Source organism: Scyliorhinus canicula, chromosome 16 (genome assembly GCF_902713615.1).
Source record: "Scyliorhinus canicula chromosome 16, sScyCan1.1, whole genome shotgun sequence".
Classification (NCBI taxonomy): domain Eukaryota; kingdom Metazoa; phylum Chordata; class Chondrichthyes; order Carcharhiniformes; family Scyliorhinidae; genus Scyliorhinus; species Scyliorhinus canicula.
Genome location: NC_052161.1, coordinates 87,810,087 through 87,825,240, shown reverse-complemented (window position 1 = coordinate 87,825,240; position 15,154 = coordinate 87,810,087). Strand labels below are relative to the sequence as shown.

General features: G+C 54.7%; 1 protein-coding gene across 1 annotated transcript in view; it reads left to right on the top strand.

The window, feature by feature from the left end:
• The window catches only part of LOC119951015 (glutathione S-transferase kappa 1-like), a 47,879-nt gene that overhangs the window by 14,429 nt on the left and 18,296 nt on the right, over positions 1-15,154 (top strand). Inside the window, exon 5 of the mRNA XM_038774049.1 lies at positions 10,503-10,603. Coding sequence (XP_038629977.1) covers positions 10,503-10,603 — 101 coding nt within the window. The remainder of the gene's footprint in view (positions 1-10,502; positions 10,604-15,154) is intronic.

Genomic DNA, 15,154 nt, shown 5'->3' with positions numbered 1-15,154 from the left:
AGCCTCGCACTCTGGTGCCTGGGTGGAAGTCACATCTACAACAGCAGGTGCTGTCCCTTGGCTTGCTGGAGAAACACTCAATGCCTCCTCATCACTGGAAATGACGACGCAAACACACCCTGTCCCTGATAATCCAGGCGATAGATCATCCTGGTCTTGTGCTAGTATATATGTGTGATCCGTCGAGCTGAATAGCGATATAATCAACAGCTCCTCCATTTCAGAGGCCAGAAACGATTCGCCACGTGCCTCTGGAGCAAGTTTCTCTAAGATTGGTACAATGTCTGTTACTAGCTTGTTCAAGAGCTGTTCCTCCGAGGTATAAGCCACTGCCATCTCACTTTTTACTTTGGAGTGTGACCACCTCGTCATTCCTGCCAAACCAGCGGAGCAGCACCTCTTGGGCCTATTCATTAAGCCTGTCCTTGTTCCTGCAAAATACATTTCCGAGCATTTCACATTCGTCTTCATCTGGCTCACCTTCCACGCCATTACTTTCCGCATCATCTTCGAGGTCAGCATACTTTGTAGTATTCATCGTCGGATTCAGCATCGTCTGCCATGATTTCTCCTGTAAAATACAACATTGCACATGGAATTATGTGTTCACGCAGGGGGCAGCCAATTTCAAAGTCAGTTTCGAGTTTCGCTGCCGAACTCTTATTTAACATTCCACCCTGTGCAACTTCAGGTGGACTGAAGAAATGAAAGAACGATTCATGTGGTACAGTTTTCGTAATTTTTCTGTGAGTGCTTCGATCTTTGTGCTTCGGTTTAGTTTTAATTGTTTTCAACGTGAGATTTTCCCTTCCACTCGATCTGGCAGCCTGAGCATCCTATTATTTCTAGCTCGTCAAGGAATGAAAATTCAAGCTTGTCGGGCTGCGATTCCATCTGATGTACTTTCGTGATCACCTCTTTTGTAAAATACTCATTGGGCTCGAACTTAAACTCCAGAGTGAAACTCCTCGGCTTCTCGTGCTCTGAACATTTATCATTCACATCTTGTAGATGCTATAATAGGGGTTCGTCGTGCTCCTGTATCATGCCTCTGAGCACATACATCTTCTTGTAGACTATTAACCAGGAGTCTGGAATGCTCTGTGGCTCTTCCTTTTCTCCAGTTGATTCATCATCTTCTGCCTGGATTTCTGCTGAATCCTCATCGAATGACTGCACTTTCATACCTCACTGGGATCTGTTGAGCTCGGCTGGCCATCCACCAACTGGAGCGTACAGCCACTCAACTAAATTCAGGGATTAACATGCATCTACTCCAATTTTCATGTCGACAATATAAAGCGGTAATATATGTTGTGTCGCGCACGCAAAGCTGAATTTCACATTCACCGGACGTCTCCATCTTTATTGTACCGCAGTGTACCGGCAGTCCCGAACCGATCAATGACTAGTTGTGCAAAGCGGACCGACTGAGGAGATTGGCTCTTGTTCGTATGTCGAGGTCGCATCGTACCAACGAGTCGTTTAATATCACTAACGTTTTCCACCTGGTTTTGATGGCGTCAGGTTTGTCCTCACAAACGTCATTATTTTTTGAGATTATATTTTCTTCTTTATGGGTCGGCCTCTTCTGGCTCTTGGTAGCAATGAGATCGGTGAAGAACTGTTCGTCCAGAGACATCTCATCCACCGCATCAACCAATCTGATCTGGTCCACTGGAGGACGCAAAAAACACAGTTTCACAAAATGGCCATCACAGCCACACCTGGAACAAACTTTTCCAAAGGCCGGACATTGCCGTGGGCCTTTGTCGGTTGCCACATTTCTGGCACAAGATGGCGGCTCCTGTCGGCCGCTAAAAATAGCCACCTGCACTAATGACACTGGTGTCTTCCTCTATGTTGGCGCCAAAATGTCTTGAGCTGAGTGCGCTGTTTTGTTGTGCAGCCATCTCACTCGCAAGATACATCTTAATGTGGCTTTCTGATTGAATGCCATCTCTCTGGGTATGCGGACTAAATGTGTCATGTTCACATACTTCATAATTTTTGATAAAGCACTTTGATCAGTACTGCTCTATCAACTCCTTGTTCTGCTCTTCGCTGCCACAGGTGAAGGTATTACATAGTTCTGCTGCTTGAGGATTTGCTGCCGCAATAAGCCTCTCATCAGGATGTGCCTGCAGGCCAAGGGCTACTATATAGAATCCGAATTTCTGCTTAAAAGCACGCTAATGTTTTTCTACCTGTTACCTGTGAATTGAAGCTGGTGGGGTCCCTTTAAACCTTCCATCTCTAACTTCAATGTCTTTTACTGCTTGAAGTCGCCACTAGCCGCAATTCACCAGGTTGGTTCTGCAGCCGATTTAACTTTGTCTTTCAGTTCGAACGTTACCTTCAAATCTTCAGCACTTCTGGTACCATGTTGTGTTCCGCAACCTTGTGTCGCAATGATTCGATAGAACTGCTGATGTCGAAATCAGAACGATGCTTTATTCATGTGCACGTGGTGAGGTAACGATAGGATTCTTATAGAGACCAAGTTATTACAGAGTTCCTCTAGACTCTTCTGGAACTCGACTTATGTGCGACTGTCCTTGTGTACACCTAACATCCTTCTGAAGAGAATACCTTGTCACATGATCTGTACTGCCACCTGCTGGTTCGAGGTCACACCACCAACTATGTACAATATAGTCTACAGGTATATCACCACAGGAGGGACTGAAATGAAATGAAATGAAAATTGCTTATTGTCACAACTAGGCTTCCAAATAAAGTTACTGTGAAAAGCCCCTAGTCGCCACATTCCGGCGCCTGTTCGTGGAGGCTGGTACGGGATGGAGGATATTACAGGGATAGGGAGGAGTGTAGAGGCTGAAGGTTAGGATACGGGGGGGGGGGGGGGAGGGGGGGGGGTGGGGGGGGGGGGAAACGGGAGGTGCTGCGAGTTCAGATACGGGGGGGTAACGGGAGGTGCTGCGAGTTCAGATACGGGGGGGTAACGGGAGGGGCTGCGAGTTCAGATACGGGGGGGGGTAAACGGGGGGTGCTGCGAGTGAGGATACGGGGGGGTAACGGGAGGTGCTGAGAGTTAGGATACGGGGGGGGTAACGGGAGGGGCTGCGAGCTGGGTTACGGGGGGGGTAATGGGAGGTGCTGCGAGTGAGGATCCGGGGGTAACGGGAGGGGCTGCGAGTTAGGATACTGGGGGGGGGGGATAATGGGAGGGGCTGAGAGTTAGGATACGGGGGGAGGGGTAACGGGAGGGGCTGCGAGTTAGGATACGGGGGGAGGGGTAACGGGAGGGGCTGAGAGTTAGGATACGGGGGGGGGTAACGGGAGGGGCTGCGAGTGAAGATACGGGGGGTAACGGGAGGGGCTGCGAGTTAGGATATGGGGGGTAACGGGAGGGGCTGCGAGTTAGGATACGGGGGGTAATGGGAGGGGCTGAGAGTTAGGATACGGGGGGGTAACGGGAGGGGCTGAGAGTTAGGATACGGGGGTAACGGGAGGGGCTGAGAGTTAGGATACGGTGGGGATAACGGGAGGGGCTGCGAGTGAGGATACGGGGGGTAATGGGAGGGGCTGCGAGTGAGGATACGGGGGGTAACGGGAGGGGCTGCGAGTGAGGATACGGGGGGGTAACGGGAGGAGCTGCGAGTTAGGATACGGGGGGTAACGGGTGGGGCTGAGAGTTAGGATACGGGGGGTAACGGGAGGGGATGCGAGCTGGGTTACGGGGGGGGTAACGGGAGGGGCTGCGAGTTAGGATACGGTGGGGATAACGGGAGGGGCTGCGAGTGAGGATACGGGGGGTAACGGGAGGGGCTGCGAGTTAGGATACTGGGGGGGGGATAATGGGAGGGGCTGAGAGTTAGGATACGGGGGGAGGGGTAACGGGAGGGGCTGCGAGTTAGGATACGGGGGGAGGGGTAACGGGAGGGGCTGAGAGTTAGGATACGGGGGGGGTAACGGGAGGGGCTGCGAGTGAAGATACGGGGGGTAACGGGAGGGGCTGCGAGTTAGGATATGGGGGGGGTAACGGGAGGGGCTGCGAGTTAGGATATGGGGGGGTAACGGGAGGGGCTGCGAGTTAGGATGCGGGGGGGTAACGGGAGGGGCTGAGGGTTAGGATGCGGGGGGGGTAACGGGAGGGGCTGAGAGTTAGGATACGGGGGGGGTAACGGGAGGGGCTGCGAGTTAGGATACGGGGGGTAACGGGAGGGGCTGAGAGTTAGGATACGGTGGGGATAACGGGAGGGGCTGCGAGTGAGGATACGGGGGGTAACGGGAGGGGCTGCGAGTGAGGATACGGGGGGTAACGGGAGGGGCTGCGAGTTAGGATACGGGGGGGTAACGGGAGGGGCTGCGAGTGAGGATATGGGGGGGTAACGGGAGGAGCTGCGAGTTAGGATACGGGGGGGTAACGGGAGGGGCTGAGAGTTAGGATACGGGGGGGTAACGGGAGGGGATGCGAGTTAGGATACGGTGGGGGATAACGGGAGGGGCTGCGAGTGAGGATACGGGGGGTAACGGGAGGGGCTGCGAGTGAGGATACGGGGGGGTAACGGGAGGGGCTGCGAGTTAGGATACTGGGGGGGGGGATAATGGGAGGGGCTGAGAGTTAGGATACGGGGGGGGGTAACGGGAGGGGCTGCGAGTTAGGATACGGGGGGAGGGGAACGGGAGGGGCTGAGAGTTAGGATACGGGGGGGGTAACGGGAGGGGCTGCGAGTTAGGATACGGGGGGGTAACGGGAGGGGCTGCGAGTTAGGATATGGGGGGGTAACGGGAGGGGCTGCGAGTGAGGATACGGGGGGGTAACGGGAGGGGCTGAGAGTTAGGATGCGGGGGGGGGTAACGGGAGGGGCTGCGAGTGAGGATACGGGGGGTAACGAGAGGGGCTGCGAGTGAGGATACGGGGGGGTAACGGGAGGAGCTGCGAGTTAGGATACGGGGGGGGTAACGGGAGGGGATGCGAGCTGGGTTACGGGGGGGGGGGGTAACGGGAGGGCTGCGAGTTAGGATACGGGGGGATAACGGAGGGGCTACGAGTGAGGATACGGGGGTAACGGGAGGGGGCTGCGAGGTGAGGCTACGGGGGGTAACGGGAGGGGCTGCGAGTGAGGATACGGGGGGGTAACGGGAGGTGCTGCGAGTTAGGATACGGGGGGGTAACGGGAGGGGCTGTGAGTTAGGATACGGGGGGGTAACGGGAGGGGCTGCGAGTGAGGATACGGGGGAGGGGGTAACGGGAGGGGCTGCGAGTGAGGATACGGGGGGGGGTAACGGGAGGGGCTGCGAGTGAGGATACGGGGGGGTAACGGGAGGGGCTGCGAGTTAGGATACGGGGGGGGGTAACGGGAGGGGCTGTGAGTTAGGATACGGGGGGGTAACGGGAGGGGCTGCGAGTTAGGATACGGGGGGGGTAACGGGAGGGGCTGCGAGTTGGGATACGGGGGGGTAACGGGAGGGGCTGCGAGTTAGGATATGGGGGGGTAACGGGAGGGCCTATGAGTTAGGATATGGGGGGGGTAACGGGAGGGGCTGCGAGTTGGGATACGGGGGGTAACGGGAGGTGCTGCGAGTTAGGATATGGGGGGGTAACGGGAGGTGCTGTGAGTTAGGATATGGGGGGGGTAACGGGAGGGGCTGAGAGTTAGGATGTGGGGGTAACGGGAGGGGCTGCGAGTTAGGATGCGGGGGGGGGGGGTAACGGGAGGGGCTGAGAGTTAGGATGCGGGGGGTAACGGGAGGGGCTGCGAGTTAGGATGCGGGGGGGGTAACGGGAGGGGCTGAGAGTTAGGATACGGGGGGGGTAATGGGAGGGGCTGAGAGTTAGGATACGGGGGGGGTAATGGGAGGGGCTGCGAGTTAGGATGAGGGGGGGGTAACGGGAGGGGCTGCGAGTTAGGATGAGGGGGTAACGGGAGGGGCTGCGAGTTAGGATACGGGGGGGTAACGGGAGGGGCTGCGAGTTAGGATACGGGGGGGTAACGGGAGGGGCTGCGAGTTAGGATACGGGGGGGTAACGGGAGGGGCTGCGAGTTAGGATACGGGGGGTAACGGGAGGAGCTGCGAGTTAGGATGAGGGGGTAACGGGAGGGGCTGCGAGTTAGGATAGGGGGGGGGTAACGGGAGGGGCTGCGAGTTAGGATACGGGGGGGGTAACGGGAGGAGCTGCGAGTTAGGATCGGGGGGGGTAACGGGAGGGGCTGCGAGTTAGGATACGGGGGGGGGTAAACGGGAGGGGCTGAGAGTTAGGATAGCGGGGGGTACAGGGAGGGGCTGCGAGTTAGGATAGGGGGGGGTAACGGGAGGGGCTGCGAGTTAGGATACTGGGGGGGTAACGGAAGGGGCTGCGAGTTAGGATACGGGGGGGGTAACGGAGGGGCTGCGAGTTAGGATGCGGGGGGGTAACGGGAGGGCTGCGAGTTAGGAGGGCGGGGGGGTAACGGGAGGGGCTGCGAGTTAGGAACGGGGGGGTAACGGGAGGGGCTGCGAGTTAGGATACGACGGGGGGGGTAACGGGAGGGCTGCTTGTTCGGATGTGGGGGGGGTAATGGGAGGGGCTGCGAGTTAGGATGAGGGGGGTAACGGGAGGGGCTGCGAGTTAGGATACGGGGGGGGTAACGGGAGGGGCTGCGAGTTAGGATACGGGGGGGGTAACGGGAGGGCTGCGAGTTAGGATGCGGGGGGGTAACAGGAGGGGCTGCGAGTTAGGATGCGGGGGGTAACGGGAGAGGCTGAGAGTTAGGATGCGGGGGGGTAACGGGAGGGCTGCGAGTTAGGATACGGGGGGTAAGGGAGGGCTGAGAGTTAGGATACGAGGGTGGGAACGGGAGGGGCTGAGAGTTAGGCTACGAGGGGTAACGGGAGGGGCTGAGAGTGAGGATACGGGGGGTAATGGGAGGGGCTGAGAGGCTACGAGGGGGTAACGGGAGGGGCTGAGAGTGAGCATACGGGGGGTAACGGGAGGGGCTGAGAGTGAGGATACGGGGAGTAACGGGAGGGGCTGAGAGTGAGAATACGGGGGGGAGGGGTAACGGGAGGGGCTGAGAGTTAGGATACGGGGGTAACGGGAGAGGCTGTGAGTTAGGATGTGGGGGGGTAACGGGAGGGGCTGCAAGTTAGGATACGGTGGGGGTAATGGGAGGGGCTGAGAGTTAGGATACGGTGGGGGTAATGGGAGGGGCTGAGAGTTAGGCTACGAGGGGGTAACGGGAGGGGCTGAGAGTTAGGATACGGGGGGTAACGGGAGGGGCTGAGAGTTAGGATACGAGGGGGTAACGGGAGGGGCTGAGAGTGAGGATACGGGGGGTAATGGGAGGGGCTGAGAGTTAGGCTACGAGGGGGTAACGGGAGGGGCTGAGAGTGAGGATACGGGGAGTAACGGGAGGGGCTGAGAGTGAGAATACGGGGGGGAGGGGTAACGGGAGGGGCTGAGAGTTAGGATACGGGGGTAACGGGAGGGGCTGTGAGTTAGTATACGGGGGGTAACGGGAGAGGCTGTGAGTTAGGATGTGGGGGGGTAACGGGAGGGGCTGCAAGTTAGGATACGGGGGGGGTAACGGGAGGGGCTGAGAGTTAGGATACGGTGGGGGTAATGGAGGGGCTGCGAGTTAGGATGTGGGGGGGTAACGGGAGGGGCTGCAAGTTAGGATACGGGGGGGGTAACGGGAGGTGCTGAGAGTTACGATGCGGGGGGGGTAACGGGAGGTGCTGAGAGTTAGGATACGGTGGGGGTAACGGGAGGGGCTGAGAGTTAGGATACGGGGGGTAATGGGAGGGGCTGCGAGTTACGATGCGGGGGGGGTAACGGGAGGTGCTGAGAGTTAGGATACGGGGGGTAATGGGAGGGGCTGCGAGTTACGATGCGGGGGGGTGGTAACGGGAGGGCTGCTTGTTCGGATACGGGGGGGGTAACGGGAGGGGCTGAGAGTTACGATGCGGGGGGGGGTAACGGGAGGGGGTGAGAGTTAGTATACGGGGGGTAACGGGAGGGGCTGAGAGTTACGATGCGGGGGGGGTAACGGGAGGTGCTGCGAGTTAGGATACGGGGGGTAATGGGAGGTGCTGAGAGTTACGATGTGGGGGGGGGTAACGGGAGGGGCTGCGAGTTAGGATCCGGGGGGGGGTAACGGGAGGGGCTGCGAGTTAGGATGCGGGGGGGGGTAATGGTAGGGGCTGCGAGTTAGGATGCGGGGTTTTCGGGGTGAGGTAATGGGAGGTGCAGAGAGTTACGATGCGGGGGGGTAACAGGAGGGGCTGCGAGTTAGGATGCGGGGGGGGTAACGGGAGGGGCTGTGAGTTAGGATGCAGGGTTTTCGGGGTGAGGTAATGGGAGGAGCAGAGAGTTACGATGCGGGGGGGGTAACGGGAGGGGCTGCGAGTTAGGATGCGGGGGGGGTAACGGGAGGGGCTGTGAGTTAGGATACAGGGTTTTCGGGGTGAGGTAATGGGAGGTGCAGAGAGTTACGATGCGGGGGGGGTAACGGGAGGGGCTGCGAGTTAGGATGCGGGGGGGGGTAACGGGAGGGGCTGAGAGTTAGGATGCGGGGGGGGTAACGGGAGGGGCTGAGAGTTAGGATGCGGGGGGGGGTAACGGGAGGGGCTGAGGGTTAGGATGCGGGGGGGGGGAACGGGAGGGGCTGAGAGTTAGGATGCGGGGGGGTGACGGGAGGGGCTGAGAGTTAGGATGCGGGGGGGGGTAACGGGAGGGGCTGAGAGTTAGTATGCGGGGTTTTCGGGGTGAGGTAATGGGAGGTGCAGAGAGTTACGATGCGGGGGGTAACGGGAGGTGCAGAGAGTTACGATGCGGGGGGTTGCAGGGGTTGGTGGCAGACACGGTTTTGGATTAGCCGAAGTTGACGGAAGGGGGAATGTGAGAGACACGCCAGGATGAGGGTTTCCGTTTCGGATCAGCTGTGCCAGTGGTTGAGGCAGACGATATTCTGGAGGTGGAGATAGGCGATCGAGGGGATGGTATGGAGATGTGCTGTCCATCCTCCCTGCATTATGGATGGAACATTCTCCAGCCCCTCAGCACCAGCCATTGTGTGGCAGTCTAACGGAACCTCTCTATCTCTCTCCCTCCCTCTGTCTCTCTCTTACACTCTACCTCTCACTCTCTTACTGGCTCTCGCTCTCTTTCTGGCTCTCGCTCTATCCCACTGTCTTGTCTCTCTCTCCCTCTGTCTCTCTCCCTCTGTCTCTCTCTCACACTCTGTCACGCTCTTCTGGCTCTCGCTCTCTCTCCCTCGTCTGTCTCTCGTTCTCTCTATCTCTCTCTTTCTCCCTCTGTCTCTCTCTCTCACCCTCTGTCACTTGCTCTCTTTCTGGCTCTCGCTCTCTCCCTCTGTCTTGTCTCTCTCTCCCTCTGTCTCTCTCTCACACTGTCACACTCTTTCTGGCTCTCGCTCTCTCTCCCTCTGTCTCTGTCTCTCTCTCTCTGTCTCTCTCTCTCACCCTCTGTCACTCGCTCTCTTTCTGGCTCTCGCTCTATCCCACTGTCTTGTCTCTCTCTCCCTCTGCCTCTCTCCCTCTGTCTCTCTCTCACACTCTGTCACGCTCTTCTGGCTCTCGCTCTCTCTCCCTCGTCTGTCTCTCGTTCTCTCTATCTCTCTCTTTCTCCCTCTGTCTCTCTCTCTCACCCTCTGTCACTTGCTCTCTTTCTGGCTCTCGCTCTCTCCCTCTGTCTTGTCTCTCTCTCCCTCTGTCTCTCTCTCACACTGTCACACTCTTTCTGGCTCTCGCTCTCTCTCCCTCTGTCTCTGTCTCTCTCTCTCTGTCTCTCTCTCCCTCTGTCTCTCTCTCTCACCCTCTGTCACTCGCTCTCTTTCTGTCTCTCTCTCTCTCTCTTGCTCTGTCTCTCTCTCTCTCCCTCTGACTCTCTCTCCCTCTGCCTCTCTCACTCTCTCCTCTGTCTCTGTCACTCTCTCTGTCTCTGTCACTCTCCCTCTGTCTCTCCCCCTCCCTCTCTCTCACTCTCGCTCTCTCTGTCTCGCTCTCTGTCTCTCTCTCTGTCTCTCCCTGTCTCTCTCTCTCTGTGTCTCTCTCACTCTGTCTCTCTCTCACTCTGTCTCTCTCACTCTGTCTCTCTCACTCTGTCTCTCTCACTCTGTCTCTCTCTCTCTCTCTGTCTCTCTCGCTCTGTCTCTCTCTGTTTCTGTCTCTCTCCCTTTTTCTCTCGCTTTCTCCCTCTGTGTCTGCCTCTGTCTCTCTGTGTGATTCTCTCCATAACTCTCTCCCTCTATCTCTCTCAATCCCTCTGTCTCTGTCTTTCTGACCCTTTCTCTTTCTCTCCCTCCCTTTCTCTCTGTATATCTCTCTCTCTGTCCCTCTGTGTGTGTCTCTCTCTCCCTCTGTCCCTCTCTCTCTCTGTCCCTCTCTCTCTCTGTCTGTCTCTCCTCTCTCTCTCTCTCTCTCTCTCTGTCTCTCTCTTTCTCTCTCTCACTCTCTGTCCCCCTCTCTCTCTGTCTCTCTCTCACTCTGTCTCTCCTTCTCTCTCTGTCTCTCTCTCACTCTCTCTCTAACAGGCAGTCTCTCTGCAATGCGTTTCATCACTGCAGTCCAGGTGTCGCACCCAGAGCTTGTTGAATCGGTCTCTCGAGAAATCTGGATGAGGATTTGGTCCAGGGTAAGACATTCTGGTATCGGAAACTGAAAAAACAGACACCAGCAGAGTCCCATAGAGGGAGATTTACCCTGTCCCCCAACTACGTGCTGTACCTGTCCTGGGAGTGTTTGATGGGGACAGTGTAGAGGGAGCTTTACTCTGTATCTAACCCCGTGCTGTACCTGTCCTGCGAATGTTTCATGGGGACAGTGTAGAGGGAGCTTTACTCTGTATCTAAGCCTGTGCTGTAACTGTCTTGGGAATGTTTGATGGGGACAGTGTAGAACATAGAACATAGAACGATACAGCGCAGTACAGGCCCTTCGGCCCTCGATGTTGCACCGACATGGAAAAAAAACTAAAGGCCATCTAACCTACACTATACCCTTATCATCCATATGCTTATCTAATAAACTTTTAAATGCCCTCAATGTTGGCGAGTTCACTACTGTTGCAGGTAGGGCATTCCACGGCCTCACCACTCTTTGCGTAAAAAACCCACCTCTGACCTCTGTCCTATATCTATTACCCCCCAATTTAAGGCTATGTCCCCTCGTGCTAGCCACCTCCATCCGCGGGAGAAGGCTCTCGCTGTCCACCCTATCTAACCCTCTGATCATTTTGTATGCCTCTATTAAGTCACCTCTTAATCTTCTTCTCTCTAACGAAAACAACCTCAAGTCCATCAGCCTTCCCTCATAAGATTTTCCCTCCATACCAGGCAACATCCTGGTAAATCTCCTCTGCACCCGTTCCAAAGCTTCCACGTCCTTCCTATAATGAGGCGACCAGAACTGTACGCAATTCTCCAAATGCGGCCGTACTAGAGTTTTGTACAACTGCAACATGACCTCATGGCTCCGGAACTCAATCCCTCTACCAATAAAGGCCAACACACCATAGGCCTTCTTCACAACCGTATCAACCTGGGTGGCAACTTTCAGGGACCTATGTACATGGACACCGAGATCCCTCTGCTCATCCACACTACCAAGAATTTTACCATTAGCCAAATATTCCGCATTCCTGTTATTCTTTCCAAAGTGAATCACCTCACACTTCTCCACATTAAACTCCATTTGCCACCTCTCAGCCCAGCTCTGCAGCTTATCTATGTCCCTCTGTAACCTGCAACATCCTTCCGCACTGTCTACAACTCCACCGACTTTAGTGTCGTCTGCAAATTTACTCACCCATCCTTCTGCGCCCTCCTCTAGGTCATTTATAAAAATGACAAACAGCAACGGCCCCAGAACAGATCCTTGTGGTACGCCATTCGTAACTGAACTCCATTCTGAACATTTCCCATCAACTACCACTCTCTGTCTTCTTTCAACTAGCCAATTTCTGATCCACATCTCTAAATCACCCTCAATCCCCAGCCTCCGTATTTTCTGCAATAGCCGACCGTGGGGAACCTTATCAAACGCTTTACTGAAATCCATATACACCACATCAACTGCTCTACCCTCGTCTACCTGTTCAGTCACCTTCTCAAAGAACTCGATAAGGTTTGTGAGGCATGACCTACCCTTCACAAAACCATGCTGACTATCCCTAATCATATTATTCCTATCTAGATGATTATAAATCGTATCTTTTATAATCCTCTCCAAGACTTTACCCACCACAGACGTTAGGCTCACCGGCCTATAGTTACCGGGGTTATCTCTACTCCCCTTCTTGAACAAAGGGACCACATTTGCTATCCTCCAGTCCTCTGGCACTATTCCTGTAGCCAATGATGACCTAAAAATCAAAGCCAAAGGCTCAGCAATCTCTTCCCTGGCTTCCCAGAGAATCCTAGGATAAATCCCATCAGGCCCCGGGGACTTATCTATTTTCACCTTGTCCGGAATTGCCAACACTTCTTCCCTACGCACCTCAATGCCATCTATTCTAATAGCCTGGGTCTCAGCATTCTCCTCCACAATATTATCTTTTTCCTGAGTGAACACTGACGAAAAGTATTCATTTAGTATCTCGCTTATCTCCTCAGCCTCCACACACAACTTCCCACCACTGTCCTTGACTGGCCCTACTCTTACCCTAGTCATTCTTTTATTCCTGACATACCTATAGAAAGCTTTTGGGTTTTCCTTGATCCTACCTGCCAAAGACTTCTCATGTCCCCTCCTTGCTCGTCTTAGCTCTCTCTTTAGATCCTTCCTCGCTTCCTTGTAACTATCAAGCGCCCCAACTGAAACTTCACGCCTCATCTTCACATAGGCCTCCTTCTTCCTCTTAACAAGAGATTCCACTTCTTTGGTAAACCACGGTTCCCTTGCTCGACCCCTTCCTCCCTGCCTGACTGGTACGTACTTATCAAGAACATGCAATAGCTGTTCCTTGAACAAGCTCCACATATCCAGTGTGCCCAAACCTTGCAGCCTACTTTTCCAACCTACACATCCTAAGTCATGTCTAATGGCATCATAATTGCCCTTCCCCCAGCTATAACTCTTGCCCTGCGGGGTATACTTATCCCTTTCCATCACTAACGTAAAGGTCACCGAATTGTGGTCACTGTTTCCAAAGTGCTCACCTACCTCCAGATCTAACACCTGGCCTGGTTCATTACCCAAAACCAAATCCAATGTGGCCTCGCCTCTTGTTGGCCTGTCAACATATTGTGTCAGGAAACCCTCCTGCACACATTGTACAAAGAACGACCCATCTAATGTACTCGAACTATATCTTTTCCAGTCAATATTTGGAAAGTTAAAGTCTCCCATAACAACTACCCTGTTACTTTCGCTCTTTTCCAGAATCATCTTCGCCATCCTTTCCTCTACATCCCTAGAACTATTAGGTGGCCTATAGAAAACTCCCAACAGGGTGACCTCTCCTTTCCTGTTTCTAACCTCAGCCCATACTACCTCAGAAGAAGAGTCCCCATCTAGCATCCTTTCCGCCACCGTAATACTGTCCTTGACTAGCAGCGCCACACCTACCCCTCTTTTGCCCCCTTCTCTGAGCTTACTAAAACACCTAAACCCCGGAACCTGCAACAACCATTCCTGTCCCTGCTCTATCCATGTCTCTGAAATGGCCACAACATCGAAGTCCCAGGTACCAACCCATGCTGCCAGTTCCCCTACCTTATTTCGTATACTCCTGGCATTGAAGTAGACACACTTCAAACCACCTACCTGAACACTGGCACCCTCCTGCGAAGTCAAATTTGTGCTCCTGACCTCTATACTCTCAATCTCCCGTACCCCAAAACTACAATCCAGGTTCCCATGCCCCTGCTGAATTAGTTTAAACCTCCCCAAAGAGCACTAACAAATCTCCCCCCCAGGATATTGGTGCCCCTCAGGTTCAGATGTAGACCATTCTGTCTATAGAGGTCCCACCTTCCCCAGAAAGAGCCCCAGTTATCCAGAAATCTGAATCCCTCCCGCCTGCACCATCCCTGTAGCCACGTGTTTAATTGCTCTCTCTCCCTATTCCTCATCTCACTATCACGTGGCACGGGCAACAACCCAGAGATAACAACTCTGTTTGTTCTCGCTCTGAGCTTCCATCCTAGCTCCCTAAAGGCCTGCCTGACATCCTTGTCCCCTTTCCTACCTATGTCGTTAGTGCCAATGTGGACTACGACTTGGGGCTGCTCCCCCTCCCCCTTAAGGACCCGGAAAACACGATCTGAGACATCACGTACCCTTGCACCTGGGAGGCAACATACCAAACGTGAGTCTCTCTCGCTCCCACAAAATCTCCTATCTGTGCCCCTGACTATTGAGTCCCCAATTACTAATGTTCTACTCCTTTCCCCCCTTCCCTTCTGAGCAACAGGGACAGACTCCGTGCCAGAGGCCCGTACCCCATGGCTTACCCCTGGTAAGTCGTCCCCCCCACAAGTATCCAAAACGGTATACTTGTTACTCAGGGGAACGACCGCAGGGGGTCCCTGCACTGACTGCTTCTTCCCAGTCCCTCTTACAGTTACCCATCTATCTCCAGTCTTTGGTGTAACTACTTCCCTGAAGCTCCTATCTATGACCCCCTCTGCCTCCCGAATGATCCGAAGTTCATCCAGCTCAAGCTCCAGGTCCCTAACACAGTTTTTGAGGAGCTGGAGTTGGGTGCACTTCCCACAGATGAAATCAGCAGGGACACTGACGGTGTCCCTCACCTCAAACATTCTGCTGGAGGTGCATTGTACTGCCTTCCCTGACATCACCTCTAGATTTAAAAAAAAACAAGAAAAAGAAAAAGAAAGGAAGAGCTTACCTGATATTCCCTCAAACCCTGCTCCCGCTTCCCAACTGTCACTTGACAACAACCCCTCCACAAACCACCTTCAAATTAGGCTGACCGCACTGCACGTATGCAAATTTCCCCAGAACAGCTGATCAGTAGCTCTGCTCTGCTGCCCTCTGCTGGATGCATGCCTTCACTCAAACTCCTTGGGTCTCCTTCGCAGGTTCACCTTCAAATTAGGCTGACCGCACTGCACGTATGCAAATTTCCCCAGAACAGCTGATCAGTAGCTCAGCTCTGCTGCCCTCTGCTGGATGCATGCCTTCACTCAAACCCCTTGGGTCTCCTTCGCAGGTTCACCTT